General features: G+C 26.7%; 1 protein-coding gene across 1 annotated transcript in view; it reads left to right on the top strand.

The window, feature by feature from the left end:
• The window catches only part of LOC113557411 (calmodulin-binding transcription activator 1), a 120,180-nt gene that overhangs the window by 101,238 nt on the left and 3,253 nt on the right, over positions 1 to 15,689 (top strand). Inside the window, exons 9-31 of the mRNA XM_026962911.1 lie at positions 565 to 735; positions 1,329 to 1,448; positions 2,218 to 2,352; positions 3,010 to 3,338; positions 3,875 to 4,008; positions 4,098 to 4,216; positions 4,276 to 4,399; positions 8,217 to 8,434; positions 8,511 to 8,677; positions 8,756 to 8,858; positions 8,951 to 9,083; positions 9,169 to 9,253; positions 9,317 to 9,402; positions 9,494 to 9,647; positions 9,758 to 9,858; positions 10,747 to 10,893; positions 13,076 to 13,143; positions 13,580 to 13,728; positions 14,046 to 14,230; positions 14,306 to 14,439; positions 14,575 to 14,702; positions 15,034 to 15,108; positions 15,315 to 15,333. Of these exons, the coding sequence (XP_026818712.1) occupies positions 565 to 735; positions 1,329 to 1,448; positions 2,218 to 2,352; positions 3,010 to 3,338; positions 3,875 to 4,008; positions 4,098 to 4,216; positions 4,276 to 4,399; positions 8,217 to 8,434; positions 8,511 to 8,677; positions 8,756 to 8,858; positions 8,951 to 9,083; positions 9,169 to 9,253; positions 9,317 to 9,402; positions 9,494 to 9,647; positions 9,758 to 9,858; positions 10,747 to 10,893; positions 13,076 to 13,143; positions 13,580 to 13,728; positions 14,046 to 14,230; positions 14,306 to 14,439; positions 14,575 to 14,702; positions 15,034 to 15,108; positions 15,315 to 15,333 (3,084 nt within the window). The remainder of the gene's footprint in view (positions 1 to 564; positions 736 to 1,328; positions 1,449 to 2,217; positions 2,353 to 3,009; positions 3,339 to 3,874; positions 4,009 to 4,097; positions 4,217 to 4,275; positions 4,400 to 8,216; positions 8,435 to 8,510; positions 8,678 to 8,755; positions 8,859 to 8,950; positions 9,084 to 9,168; positions 9,254 to 9,316; positions 9,403 to 9,493; positions 9,648 to 9,757; positions 9,859 to 10,746; positions 10,894 to 13,075; positions 13,144 to 13,579; positions 13,729 to 14,045; positions 14,231 to 14,305; positions 14,440 to 14,574; positions 14,703 to 15,033; positions 15,109 to 15,314; positions 15,334 to 15,689) is intronic.

Raw genomic sequence — 15,689 nt, 5'->3', positions numbered from 1 at the left:
ATAAAAAGAAAATAATTTAATGATAGTAGTTCATTTCAGTCATGTAGACTCATGTATTGGTCTAATGAATATACCATTTTGTATAAGTATAATAATTTGACGAGTGAAATACATCCAAAAGGTTTTAAAAATCCCACTATGAAATGTCAAACCATTCACTTGAGATCGACTAGTTTATTCTAAAAAGCTATACAGTCTGTTTATACCAACTATAGCCGTCATTTCTGTTCGAATCTAGCACCTACTTGCAATCTCATCGTAATGATTCAAATCTAGTTTACTATAAAGCTCGGCGTATAAAGGTGAAATAGTACCAACTGTGATTACGCTGTTATCCTTTGACAGCCATGACCTATATACCTATAATATTATACAGGATGGACCCCGCAGGATTTGTCGTTTTCCTGTAGTAATAGTTAAATAAGAAAACGGGGAAACACTGTGAGCCACACTATATAATACTATATGTAGTATATATAAAATATAATATTATTATTTATGTACACCACTACACACGAACAAACGCAATGAATCGGTGCATTATTATACTACGTTTTCCGGTAGACGGCCGAGTGCGTAGCCGCCATGGTCACACAGCTGATGGAGTGGCAGAAGAACGCCAGGGCGACGCTACTTAGCCGAACGCTTGAATGCGGATGTCCGGACTCGACGTGTGCGGATGGACAATCGTGCTCGCGCCCGATCAGACGGATTTCGCCGTCGGATAGCAATCAGGTACGTTCTTTAATGAATTATGTGGACATCGTTGGACATAGGTCCAGTATTAAATATTGTACGTAGTAGGTATAGTAACAATAATAATAATGATTATACTATCACACGGTTCAAAGCTTAAAGCACATAAAATCAGCGATTAAAAAAGCACTTAAAAAACTGTATTATGTGTGCATTAAATTAAGCATTTAAAAAATATAAAAGTACACATCAAAAGAAATCTCAAAAATGTTAACCTACCTCTTAAACTCCAAAATAAAAAAAAATATATATTCCTACGTTTTTCCTCTTATAATATTATGAAACTTGTGTTATAAAACATATCTACTAAATAATTCTGCTCGTGTTGAGTATCTTTGTCCTAAATTACAAAAACCATTTTATAATTGGCCGTGAGGCTATCGAACGTATAAAATAAACAAAAAATAGTAACATGTCACAGTTGTATATTACGTAGCACTCTCCAAAAAAATTAGCTAATGCTTTAAGTTCTGTACCCTGGCTATCGTAATAATGATAATAATAATATAATTGTATAACATCACTGTTGATTTGGATTGCTTAAAACGTATTAAAACGACCATACTTTTCAGGTGTCATCGACGACTGGTAATCGATCGCGTCCCGGTACAATGTTACTCACCAACCATCACGTTAACTCGTCCAGGACCACGATGAACACATTACTGATCGCTAATCACGCCAATCATAAGGTACGCAAGACTATATATTGATATAGACAATTCAATTCGTTTATTCGTGAAAAGTTAAAACACATTTTTGTTTTCATATATCACAAATATACATAATGTCGTGAGTGCGCAAATTAATATTAAAATTTAAAAGGCGCTTATCGATATTGTTGTAAATTTAGAAAGAAGCGATGAACGTATATTGATTTTATAATGACGTTGTTTTTTATTTTTGTGTCTGGAGACATTATTTATAGTAGAAAAGTACAAAATAACATTTTAAAATGTAATGGTTTTGACAAATATTAGTTTAATTCAATCTACCATTAAACTATTAAACATATGATACCTATATCGGCTATTTTATAAAATATATAATATAGTAATTCTATATATTATAATCAATAATAGCATTATTATATAGGCTGACAGATCGTTTTTTTTAAGGATCGTTTTTCATTTTCAATGATTTATAATTCAATTTAAATCTAATATATACATTGCGCTGACTTACTCATCAATGATGAGGTACACTCGATACTTTTTGTACAGCAAAGTGATTACCAACTTTCCTCCCCTTTTTTCAATTTATATCGATTAATTTTAAAACAAATGAACGAAAAAAGAACGTAAACTTAAATTTCATTTAAGTCACTAACAAAATTTAGAAAAATTCACTTAATGCCTATTTATTGAATGCCAATGTTATTTTATCAATTTTAATATTAATGATAATCATTTACGTGATATTATAATTTATAATGTTTATTAAAAATACAAATTTTAATAGCAGGCACAAAGTGGGCCAACCTCCTTGAACACTACAATGAACAACAACTTGTTGTCGAATTCCACAAGGGATTTTCGCAATCAACCACAACAGCAGCAACCACAACAACAACAAATAATTCTCAAGCACGATTGCGTAAGTATTATATTAGGATTCATTATTTTATGCTTAAAGTGGCGACAAGAAAATATTTAATTTAGTTCACAGTAATGACTGTAATATAATATTTTCATAAACATTTTTATTCCACTAACTATATAAATCGTATTTAATTACCACATTTTGTTTTCATGAAAAGTAAAAATATAAGAAAAATGTGTACTAAAATCTTTTAAAAAAAAAAATTATTTACAATCCACTCAAAATTGTAAAATTGTTAATTCAAAGTATATAATATATATATATGTATATAAAATATAGGAAAATTGATTAAAACTACTAATTACTTTCTTAAATTATGTAAAAAATGAATGAAAAATATTTTTTATATTTTAAAAATAAAAATCGTTATAATATAGGTCAGTATTTTAACATTGAGAAAAACTATTATCTATATTGATTAAAAGTGTTCACATTATGGTATGATTTAAAATTAATTTTTAAAAGTTTAACTTTTAAACGAACAACTAGAAGAGTATAGTTCATAATATATTTTCTTCGTATTTAAACAATCATCACAAAGTTAATTAAAAAAAATTCTTTGGTATCTATTGTTTCTTAACTAATCTCAACTTAAGTTTTAAATAACTGCGTAAAAAAATGTATTGAAGTGATTTATTGTTTTATTTATAGAGAGATAACAATCAAATATTAAGCAACAGACAACCGCCAATCAACGTGACGGACAATAATCATATACCTACTACAATGATTTCATATAAACCACAAGGTTCAGATGATGTAATTCACGTATATACCGAAAAACAAACGTATCATACTTCACAGAATCAAGACGAGCACGCTGTACATCTGTTTCACGGACAAGATCACCTAAAACAACAGTCGGATCACGTGAAATCGGAATTCTATGATGTCACGTTAGATTTGTCTCACGACGATATACAACAGACGCTTTCAGCCAACATGCCCGCTTCGTGTGCCAATGCTGATCAATTGTTACGGTAAAATCATCATATTATTCGGATGAAAATCTACTTGTGACTTTAAAGATATTTAATATTGTTATATCACAAATGTCGATATCATCACGACACATATTATTATTCTATTTTGTACTATAATCTCTTCGATGTGTAATCATTAAATCATTTGTACTCATCCGTTCAAATATTCAGTTTAAAACATGATGGACGATGTATTTTATTAATTAATATAATATAATGTAGGCATAAAGCCAGGATTTTTGTATAGGTGTTTTAATTTGTTACGTATTTAAATGACTCTAGCGAAGGTTCACACACTCTACTCCGTTGTAGTCATCAAACTTCATAATAATACTATCAAACATGAAATAGAACCATATTAAATCAGATATATCTTGTAGATATCTGAAACATAATATATTATCTTATGATAAATATATTTTTTGTATAAAATGATTGACAGGAGGCCGGTCCTACAAAACCAAAAATATCAGGATACCCCACTGTGATAATGTATTGGACATTATAATACTATGTAATTGTATTATTTATAGATTGGATGACGACCATAGTAATAAAAATCTAGACGGTACCGGAGACGATGTATTTGTAAGTCTCGATGCGTTTGATATGCTTACTGACTTCCAAGAACTTGATATCCTAGAACATGCTACGCAACATGCTTCAAGTATGCATCTGATGATGATCCACATGGTCTACTATTAAGGAATTATTATTTTGTGTCAGTTTTTAATAAAAATTTAATGTTTTTCACAGATCTGGTTACAGAAATAGGTACAAATGCAACGGATATGCAGCCACACGAGCAAACTCCATTAGACAATATGGACGTACTACAAATAACTGATTACTGTCCAGAATGGGCATTTCCAGAGGTTTGTGAAGGGTGATTATTATGTTGAAAACTATTTGATTTGACTATATTTATTTCTAGGGAGGTGTTAAGGTATTAATTACAGGTCCTTGGTTTTCTTCCTCGTCGTACACTGTTATGTTTGATACGATCACAGTTCCGAGCACTTTGATTCAAGGAGGTGTTTTACGATGCTATTGTCCAGGTAAATTATTAAAATAAATAGATAAATCAAAAGATTAATATAGATATAATATCACGTTAATCTAAATAATAATATTCCCGAGTAGAAAAACTAAGTAGGTACCTACAAGAATTTAAACGAGAAGTAAATATTAAGTTATAGTGAGAATATGAAAAAATGTTATCCTATAAAAAAAAAATCAATTTATACTTTACCTTGAATAAAATTGTTTAGCGATTAATTTATTTCTTTCATTAAATGTTATAATCTCAAAAATATGCTTCATTAAATGATATATTAATTTTAATAAAACTAATATAATTTACAAAATGTTAAGCCACCTGGGATCAATATATATTAACATAGTTACTAAAAAGTTCACAAAAATCGTTCTCATATTATGCTCCTATTATTCTAAATACCTACTTTATCATGATTACTATACTTAGACAATCCCACTTATTCTATTTCTTTATTTCCAAGTAATATCAATCACAATTTCAAAAGAAAATATATATTTTGGCATTATGATAAATGATAAATTAATTTTGAAGCCCTCGTTTCAAATCAGATAAAGAATATTTTTCAATAGCTGATTGTATTTAATTCATCCAATTATAAAATTAAAAATAAATTTGGAACCAAATTTGATGTTGGCTAACCTAAATTATTTTGTATTATATACAAGTGTTCCAATTAATTATCTACGAGTTGTAACTGATGCATCTTTGTATTTATCCAACTCAATACTTAACGCAGTTGACTAAAAAATTTAATCACTTCACTAAAAAACCACCAAATATTATATAATTTTAATCATATAACACATATATACTTACCCGTTAATATCACAAATATATATAAACCATCACACAGATTATAATGTACGTTAAATTAAAAGAAAATTCTGTAAAGGTCTACCGAGATACATCATTATAGATTACAATAATATAATACAGAATCATCAAATTAAAAAAACTCGTTGCGTTCTATCAGTGGATGTCCATTAGTTTTTCTCTTAATATTTATTTTAAATATCGTTTTATAAAAAATACATATTAATTAATAATCAAATCAAATCGTGATTGATTTATTTTGCTAATTATTTTTTTTTTTAATTATTATTTAACTACGAAAATGTATATTAGTTAATAGCTATTGCTATAGATTCTTTTTCAATTAGGAAATGTTTGCACAAATTTAATGTATGTTTGTATATTTTTAATTTACTAATATAAAATGTTCGCAGTAATATTATTACATTATACCAACTGTTTCAATATTTTAAAAATAAATCCAAACAAAGTTTTCATAATTTTATATACTTGTTTAGAATATTTGTATGCAGTTATCATAAAGTTCATAAATACTTATGTCACAATATTATTAGATAACTTTTTGGCAGAAGAAACTTATTAAATGTATATTTGATACTACTCTACGGTTTATTTTATTATACTAGCTTATTTTATTCTTATTATGGTCATTCATTTCTCTCTTTGAATTTTGGTTCTGCAGTGAAGATTTTGTTTAAATTTAATATTTTCTATCTATACAAAATATTGTCAGGATTAATATACACAGAAACTCACAAATTATTTTCTTCTGTGTCGTTAGTTTCAGTTCATCAAACAAAATCCAATTTTATTCTACATTCCTTTTTTCTTTAATAATTGTCTATTGAATATGTCACTAAAATGGATTACAATTATTGTCAAACGTAATATTTGTCAGATCGTAACCGAACATTTGAATATCATATACACAAAATAGTATGACGAAAAAAAATTAAATATTATCCATATTACAAGATATATTTTATATATTTATCTTTTCCATTTATCTGTGAAGTGCTAGTAATAAAATCATATTTAAGCACGCCAAACTGGAAACTCGCTATGATTGAGATTTTTAAATTGAAATCAAAGCGCTTTGAAATGAAAGACCGAAAATAACAGGTATACACCATAATTTCAATTTGGTAGGAAATTTCTCAATAATTGTACGAGTTTATATCAGTTAAAGCACATACAATAATATAATATATTATAAAACATGAATAATTAAAATAGACAATTAATACATGTACAATCGATCAATGAATTATGTATAATATTCCAAGGTTGTGTATTATTATTTATTTATTTTAAATAAAAATAAAAATATTATTATTAATAATTTTAACTTAACATGAATTAAAATTTTAACTCAGAAATTTTTGTAAATGAAAAAGATTACTCAGGTTTCACAAAACATATCCTTTTATCTTGTTTTATGTTGCACAAATTACAATCTTAAAAAGAAATACAAATTATATTTTTAGCGCAAAATACATACACCCATCTATTCTAATGTATGAAAATTATTAAAAATATACTTTATTCTACCCACGATAACAGCTTCAGTTGAAAAAAACTTCTTTACTTTGAATTATATCGAAACGTATTTTAGAAATTATATAACAAAAATCGAATAAATAGTTGAAATTACTTAAGCATATATTCACAGAGACTTGAAAAATATTTAAATAAACATTGAAAAAAATATTAATCCATTGACATTTACATTTTAAAATCTAACTTGGTTATTATTATTATTATTATTATTATCGTGGTTTAAATTATTTTTATAAATTCAAGATTGCAAAATTAATAAATAGCGGTGTATCTTTTCAGAATTTTTAGAGTAGGATATATAAGAATGTGGAAATTGTAAAGGTGCCATTTACAAGCCATGGTAAAAAGATTTTTGAAAAGGTTATTGAAAAAAAAAATATGCATCATTTTATCCATATAAAACGTTATTTTTATTCAAAATACTACGTACATTTTGTAAATCAGTGTATACTTAATAGTGGAAAATAAAAATAGCCTAGTCAAGCTATTACTATGCATATATTGAAAATAAAATAAAATTAATATAGAATTACTATTTGCAATTTATTAGACATGCAGCATATAATAATTATTCAAAGTATAATGTTTCTATCAGCCATTTCATGATAACTACAATGTTTTCGTTATAAATTTAAATGATTACAATGTAATAGTTTTTTTAAACAGGTATTATATTTTAGCAATAGCATTAATTTTATACTTAGTTTATAGGAGCTGAATATTTTTTTTTTTAATATCTATGAACAAAAATAAAATTTTGAACTAGTAGTTAATTTAAAATAAAAATTAAATATTATATGTCAACAAAGAAAGATACTTAGAAAATAATAGTGCTGAAAAACACATTTTTTTTTTATTCATCCTGTAGTATAATATAATTTCATTGTTATTATAATTATTTTTAATGAAGTATGGATAATAAAAATCAAGAAGTTGACATGTTTATAGTTGATTAATTTTGATTGATATTTATTATTAATTTGTTGTTTAGAAGAATGTCAAAATGAATGAATTATTAATTAGTAACTTAACATTATATTTTTTAATACTAATTATAATAATATCCAATTTATGTTATAATATTATGTTAAAATATTAATTAATAATAAAATGTAATACTATTGTTTTAAATATAACAATTACTAAATTAGAAATTAGTTATTAGGCTATGAAGTATTATTGTAATTATTATTCAAACAATATAAATTCTATCATCTAAATTTTATGAGCTTCTAAAATTAAACCGCAATTTATTCAAAATGATGCAAAAGATATTCATTTAATCAATTTTAATTAACTAAAAAAAAATTTAAACCAAGTTTGGCATAGGTACGTCTTAAAAAATTAAAGTAAATATTATTTTAATTTCTGGAACTTCAAATTTATTTTGTAAGATTCAATTAATCAAAATTAGTTTTAAAACAAATATTTCATTTTTGTAGCTCATGATATAGGCACCGTCACATTGCAAGTAGTCATTGATGGCAGGCCAGTATCAACCACCGCCATATTTGAATACCGTCAACACGAATTCCCGCTAACCATATCCTCATTATCTATGTCACATACGCCTTCTCTACTCAAGTTTCATTTACTACAAAAACTCGACTCTATCGAAGATTACTTACAGTCAAATAATCAACTAACAGATCAACCATTGGTATATATAATATTGGTCGTTTATAATTTTTGGTTAAAGATTTAATGGTTTTTTTTTGTTTTATTTTTTTTTTTAGAAGGATAGTATCGTTATGTTTAGCAAACCCAACTTTGAAGATCAGCTTGTAAATTACTGTGAAAAAATGAAACAGTTCTCGTGGAAATCTGAATCTGAATACAACGTTAAGCAATTAGAAACTGAAACCACTATTTTACATATGGCAGCATTTTTGGGATATTCTAAGTTAGTTTAAAGCAATATAATTAGCAATAGCCAAAACTTTTTCAATTAATCTTTCTAACTTCCTTGTTTCGGGTTTAGACTTGTGTGCATACTACTTCAATGGAAATTAGAAAATGTATCACTGTTTTTGGAAATGGAAGTCAATGTTTCAAAGCAAGATCGTGAAGGATATACGCCTCTGGTGAGTGATTTATAATTGATAAATTAATAAATGATCATTGAATTATTATTATTATTTTTAATGGTTATTTTAAAATAATTCTATTTTTCTAGATGTGGGCTTGTAAAAAAGGACACAAAGATACAGCGGTGTTACTGTGTCAGTGGTATCAAACTGTTCAAAATTCGAATAATAATTTTAATCAAGATTACTCTCAACCCGATATATTAGAATCCGTTCATCAGTGTATGAAATATTTTATTATTATTTTTATTTTAGTTGCATATATATTATCAATATAAGTAACATATTTTCATTAATATCATTACAGATTTTAACGATTTCAATCAAAATCAGTATTGCAACAGTGAAATTTTAAGTAACGATGTATTTTTAAGGCCTGATGCAATCAATAGGTATAAGACAAATACATTTAGGCAATCGTATTATTTATTCACATTTGACAACATGTTTTTTAGTGACAAAAACTTGAAAGAAATCAATCAAACAGCCAACGAATCAAATAATCTAATAGCGCCGCCAAATAAATCTGTTGCCATGTTATGTAATTGTTTTGTTTATATTATATTTTTCTATAAGTCAGATAATATATATTTTTATATAATTAATTTAAATTTTATATTTACTCACAAAAGGTGCAAAAGGAGAAACCAACAAATCGGATAAAAATGAAATAAAACCACAAGAAACTCAAGGTTCAAAAAGACCATTACCTAATAGTTTTTTTCAGGCAGATGACTATTATGATCAATTCTGTAAACCATCGCTCTACTTCCCATCTATTCAAAAGTAAACATTATTTGCATTTTTATTTTATAAATTATATTTAAATAAAAAATGAGTGTATAATAGACATTCACATTTAATAATCAATAACACTTGGGTAATTTTCTATGTAGATTTCAAAAGAGTTTGTTTCTTCCACTACAATCCCCTACATCGGATAGCGGAAATTCGTCGGAAAAATCACCAGTATTATCAAAGTCTGATTTTATTATTTGTAAGTATATCGTTCGCTTATTTACTATCTTTGTTTTATTTTAATTTATTATTATATTAATATATTATTATATTAAAAATTAGACTTCAAAATTTCGCTTTGAACAGTAATATAATATTATAATACTATACCTATACAGTTCATTTATTATTTATAAATAATATGATTATTACTATTATTATTATTATTATTATTATTATTATTGATATTGTTATTATTATTGTTGTGGTATAATCGACATTTAGAAAATATGTTAATATGTAATATTGTTATTATTATGTAAACGTAGGTGACGTAAATATGTTTAGGGCGTATTTATTATTTATTTTTTTTTTAATCGTATTTATCGTCACGGGTTGACAATATCTTTATATATACAAATAGCTGTATAGCTGTATATTAATCGTAGAGTAATTTATTATACTATTATTTTATACTATACGCGCCATAATAATAATATGTAGACCAACATAACATGACATTAGTTACATCATTATTAAATCGAGAATTCGGAATATTTGCTATTCGGATATTATGCTCAGAGATCGTATTGCAGGGCATACTTACAATAATTGTGTTTGTTTGTTTTGTTTATTGTTATTATCATTATTATATTTTGTTTTTATCGCTAGGAATTAGTTACCTTCCTGTACTTACCCACGCCGGGCACACTATCACGTTATCGTACCTATAAATAATATTAAAACGGGCCAAGCAGGCGACTGGAGTTAATTGGCTCCGAACCACTGTAATGGGGCCAGATGGTTTTTTCTTCTTTTTTTTCTCCCCTTTTTTTCTTTCTATTTTTTTTCAACATTATTTTTATGCGTTCGATAGCTTTTATTTTTATTAGCTTGTTACGGTAGAATTTGATTGGCTGACCGTTAGGCATGGTAACCGCGCTGGCCGATGGACCGGCGGACGGAGCCGTGGGTAGTGAGAACGATGGCAATGGTAACACGCGATCCGATGAACGTCAGAACGATGAACGAATCGAAGACGCTGTTCAAACACCCAAAGATCCCGCTGAACACGGTATGAATACTATACACTACAGTATATTTTTACACTGTGTTATTACGATTTTAAAATAGATGATTGTGTACATATAGTTATGTAATATGCATACATATATGTGTTACGGGCGGGTCGCAAAGTACGCGTGTGACGTTCGAATAGAACACCTGAAATCATTTCGAATAAATCAAGTATTCATTATCTAGGACAGTACAAAGACCCTTTAAGATACTAAGACATAGAGCTATATATCTTTCCTAAAAAAAAAAAAATCTTTAAAGTGTAAAAATTCCATACTTAAAGATACGTATCGTATAATAGTGGCAATTATAACGAACAATTTCAGCACGTATGTCTAGATTCTGGCCAGATTGTATTTTAGGTATTTAGATATTAAATCAATAATATTGTTATATGTATCTGTAATAGTGTTGAAGTCCATATGAAAATAATAATATTATACACATCAATATTTCTACTTTCGAATAATTAGGTATGTAGAATCTAAATTAAAAATTACTTATATTATTTTATAAAGAAGGAGATAAAGAAACAAAGAAAGACAGTTAATAAAGTAGTTATACATTTCAATTTAAGTTACAATTATTTATTTAATTCAAAATTCGTTGAATTGTATGAGTTAATGAGTTATTTAACAAACGGTTTTAGAGTTAAAAAATTTAAAAACGCTTCGAGGATCCTCTAGTAATCACTTTTGGATTTCTTTTGTCCGTGGACCCCGGATTAAGTATAACATGATTTAGTGTACGTTTATTATTTAATTATAGTTAAACGGAGTTGTTTATGAAAACAAATGATGATTTGTTTTTATGTATAACATTTAAAACTAAAAATCGTATCATTCACATTGCCATCAAACATGAATTAGAATCGGGACAGTTTTGATGATTTCAAATAGGAGAGAATAAAAATAATAATATAAATTAAATTTTTTCATCGTTCGTTCAACTAAATCTCATCGTTGATAAGTAACCTTATGATTATTGCAATCACCCATCATATAATAATGTTCTTTGCATATCAAACAAATATTTATGGTTTGACTACAGTAAATGAAATCTTTAAACATTATCTGAAAACTAGACATTACGATATTACATTTACTAGAAACTTTATCATATAAGTATTGAATGTGTTGAATGTGTCTTGAACACAGATATAACTTAGTTGATATGTTACAAAATCTTAATAGGTACCTTTTAATAGTTATTCTTAAATATATTTTATATTTTGTACCTTACTGTATTATTTTGAGTCGATTATGCTCTCTGAGATCACAATTTTTGACGAGTTGAATCTAAAATGCCACTAACATATAGTGTTTATTGTCAACATTTCATTTAAATGTAATATAATATTATGTCTTAAAAATAATAATAAAAAATTATTCTGGCCCCAGTCATCTCATTTAATTGCATTACAGTGAGATATAGAATATTCTATTCTATTTTTGTGAAATACTATTGTAACGCAATATTTTCCCTGTAGGATGCAACGACTTATATTAATATTTTAAAGTATTTAAAATAGATTAATGTTCATTTAATTAAAACGTGAACCAAAATTAATGAAAAAATTTTAAAAATTTTGATTTTCTTTAAATCCAATGAATGAACCTACCAACGAATTCGGGATCCAAGATCTGCCCGTAACCATGTAAAATATATCATATTATGTGAATGTGTAAGACGTCATAATGAAATATTATAATATTATAACATATGTGTGTATAAAACAAATCTCTACTGCAGTATTTTTACACCGTTCTTATTTGTAGGCACTAGGCATTTTTTGTTGAAATTTATTGTAAGAATGTTTTATTGAAATGCACCTTACAAATAGGCAATATTGATACGAATTCGTTTCTCATTCATATATTATATTAATACATAGCGTCATGATTTATCATGTTGTACATGTTGTATGTATGTAGATTATAATTTTCGTTTGTATAGCCAATAAAAAATATATTCATTATATTTTATTATTTCTCTACGATGTATACGTGTAAGTATAACAATGTCGCAGCGACCAGGTAAGCATATCAACTATTTATTTATATATAATTATTATATGATTACCTACTTCGAAAGCACAACAATATTATCAATTAATGTGTTTTCTTTGTTTTTTATTATTTCAATCGTAATGAATCGTTTGTTTTGTTATTTTTTTACAGGGGAGCATGATGTCCGTGTCTTGACATTAGCTGAACAATTCATAGCAGCTATGCCTGAACATATTAAGGTACACCAACTTAACAAAAAATTTACAATTTAAATTTATCTTTATTTTAATATGTACATTTCTAAGTAATATCTGAAACATTTGTTCTCATAAGAAATCATAAAAATGTCCACATAACTATTATTATTAACATTGCTTATATAACATTATTTTATTTTGTAAATAGACGGTGTTATTTTTTAAATATTTTAAAAACACCACTAATAATGTGTATATAAACTTAAAGTATTAAAATCTATTACCTAATATGATAAAACTATACGATATTATAAAAGTTATAACAGACAAACAATACTACAATATTGTATATAATATTTATCATTTACACCTGATTTTGTACAATATGATCTTCGATCGAATTAAATGATTTAAATCTGAATTCGCATTATCAACGATATTAGGTATAACTGATATTAATTATTGGCTTTGTGTTTAGAATGAAAACGGATCACATGGTAAAATTGTAGAATCATCAATTATTACAATGGAAGTGCTTGACGATCCTCCGTCATCTGTGTCGTCGTGTTGTTTTGATACCAGCTCAGAAATTAATACAGAATTCAACGAACACGTTTATCATTATCGGTAATGTATATCATTGTACGAATAAAATATCTTCTTCAAAAATAATATCTTCTTTAACAATAATCTTCCCAACATTTATAATATGCGCATAACTATGAAATCCCAAAAAAACAAAAATAAAACAATTTTCCATACAATTATTTCTATCCACGTGCAATAATGCAAATGCACTTATTTTAGTAAACAACTTTTCGATATACGTGTTATAAAAGTTAAAAAAAAATTACTATAAATCCGAACGAGGCGCATCCCTCAGTCTATAATAAACTAAACGTGTTTTGATTATTGAAACCGTGTTTTAATTTAATTATGTCCAGGCAAAAAGATCGAGAAATAGAAACACCCACGTCCAGTACCAGCTTAACCTTAAGTCCAGTGTCGAGTGCATCACAATGTTCACCTGCTTCACCGCCGCCGACTGCTGCAGATCTATGTGAATTTCTCCATGCTTCATCAAATAACCAATACTTTGAAAAGAATTTTTCAAACCTTACACTGTCCGGTAAGTGTTATTCTAGGATTAAAAATCAATGAAAAAACAAAACCCATTTTGACTAAAATATTATCAAATGCGTAGATTATGAACAACGCGAGTTATATGAAGCAGCCAAAACTATTCAAAAGGCGTACAGGACGTACAAAAAAAGAGAAGAAGACAAAGAAATTTCAGCTGCTTCGATTATTCAAAACTATTATCGCCGTTACAAACAGGTTAGACAAACGAAATACTGTCACTCCAAGAATGTCCAATCTGTTTTAAAAGTTTAATACAATTCATTTTAATGTGTAGTAATACTAATATATTTTTAAATTATTCGATATTAAAATCGTATTTTTTCTCAACAGTATGCATATTACAAGCAGATGACAAAAGCTGCGATTCTAATTCAAAATAAGTATCGTGTATACAGAAGACATAAGCGGTTTAAAAAAGAAGTTCCTCATTACATTAATAACACGTTCACTGTCATTAAGTAAGTACGAGAAAGTTGTAAACGCTTCGATAGATTTAAAAACGTATTAAAAAACTTTTAACCATTTATTTTGGTTGATTCGGCACTGTGTATTTATTTATAATATTTTATTAATTTAAAATAGCTGTTATTAAAATTTAATATTGAATCAATATATTTATCTGACCTATATACTTAAATTATTATCAATGAAATCATCATAAAAATTAATTTATTTTCTTAAACAATATTTGAATTTAAAACACCTTAACACTCATTAGCTATTTATTAATTTTTAATAATATTAAAGACGTCATTAACATTTATTTACTGTGAATTACTATAATTTCAGAAAAAATCAAAATCAAAAACGCCAAAATCAAGCAGCTCGGAAAATTCAACAATTTATGAGACAGTCCAAGAATGGGTAGGTTTTAAATATAATTTGTTTATCAAAACTTAAAATGTGTTGAAATAATAATTATGACAAGTATAATATAGTTAAAATTGTTTTAATATTTGAAATTGTGTACTTCTTGTACTAAAGATATGAATGATACAATAACATAATGTAAATAATATTTAATTCCTTGTCATTCAATGAAACTAAGTGCTTAAATTGTTTATTTACAGTACGTCTCCTCCTGCCACAGTAAGTAAAATTATCTAATGCGTCTATACCCTATTGATAAATCTATAACATATTACTTATTGTATAACTAAAGGTTATGATGTCCGTGGTGGACTCTTAGTGTACAAATGAAATAATTTAATTTAACTAATTTAATACTTGCTTTGAATTAAAACATGATTATCATCAGCTTTTTAATATTAGTATTTTTATTATTATTATTACTATTATTCAGCGTAAAATTAGGTACTTCCAAGTCCACCGGGACGTCGTGATCCTTTTTATATAATTACCTTCCGGTATTATTTTATGTAAAGCGCTTTCCGCGTTTTATGTAAACATGATGATATTATGTCGTTTTCAACCGTGTTTAATCG

This window comes from Rhopalosiphum maidis, chromosome 3 (assembly GCF_003676215.2).
Source record: "Rhopalosiphum maidis isolate BTI-1 chromosome 3, ASM367621v3, whole genome shotgun sequence".
Taxonomy (NCBI): Eukaryota; Metazoa; Arthropoda; class Insecta; order Hemiptera; family Aphididae; genus Rhopalosiphum; species Rhopalosiphum maidis.
The sequence above is the reverse complement of the archived record's forward strand: the minus strand, read 5'-3'. Positions and strand labels throughout refer to the sequence as shown.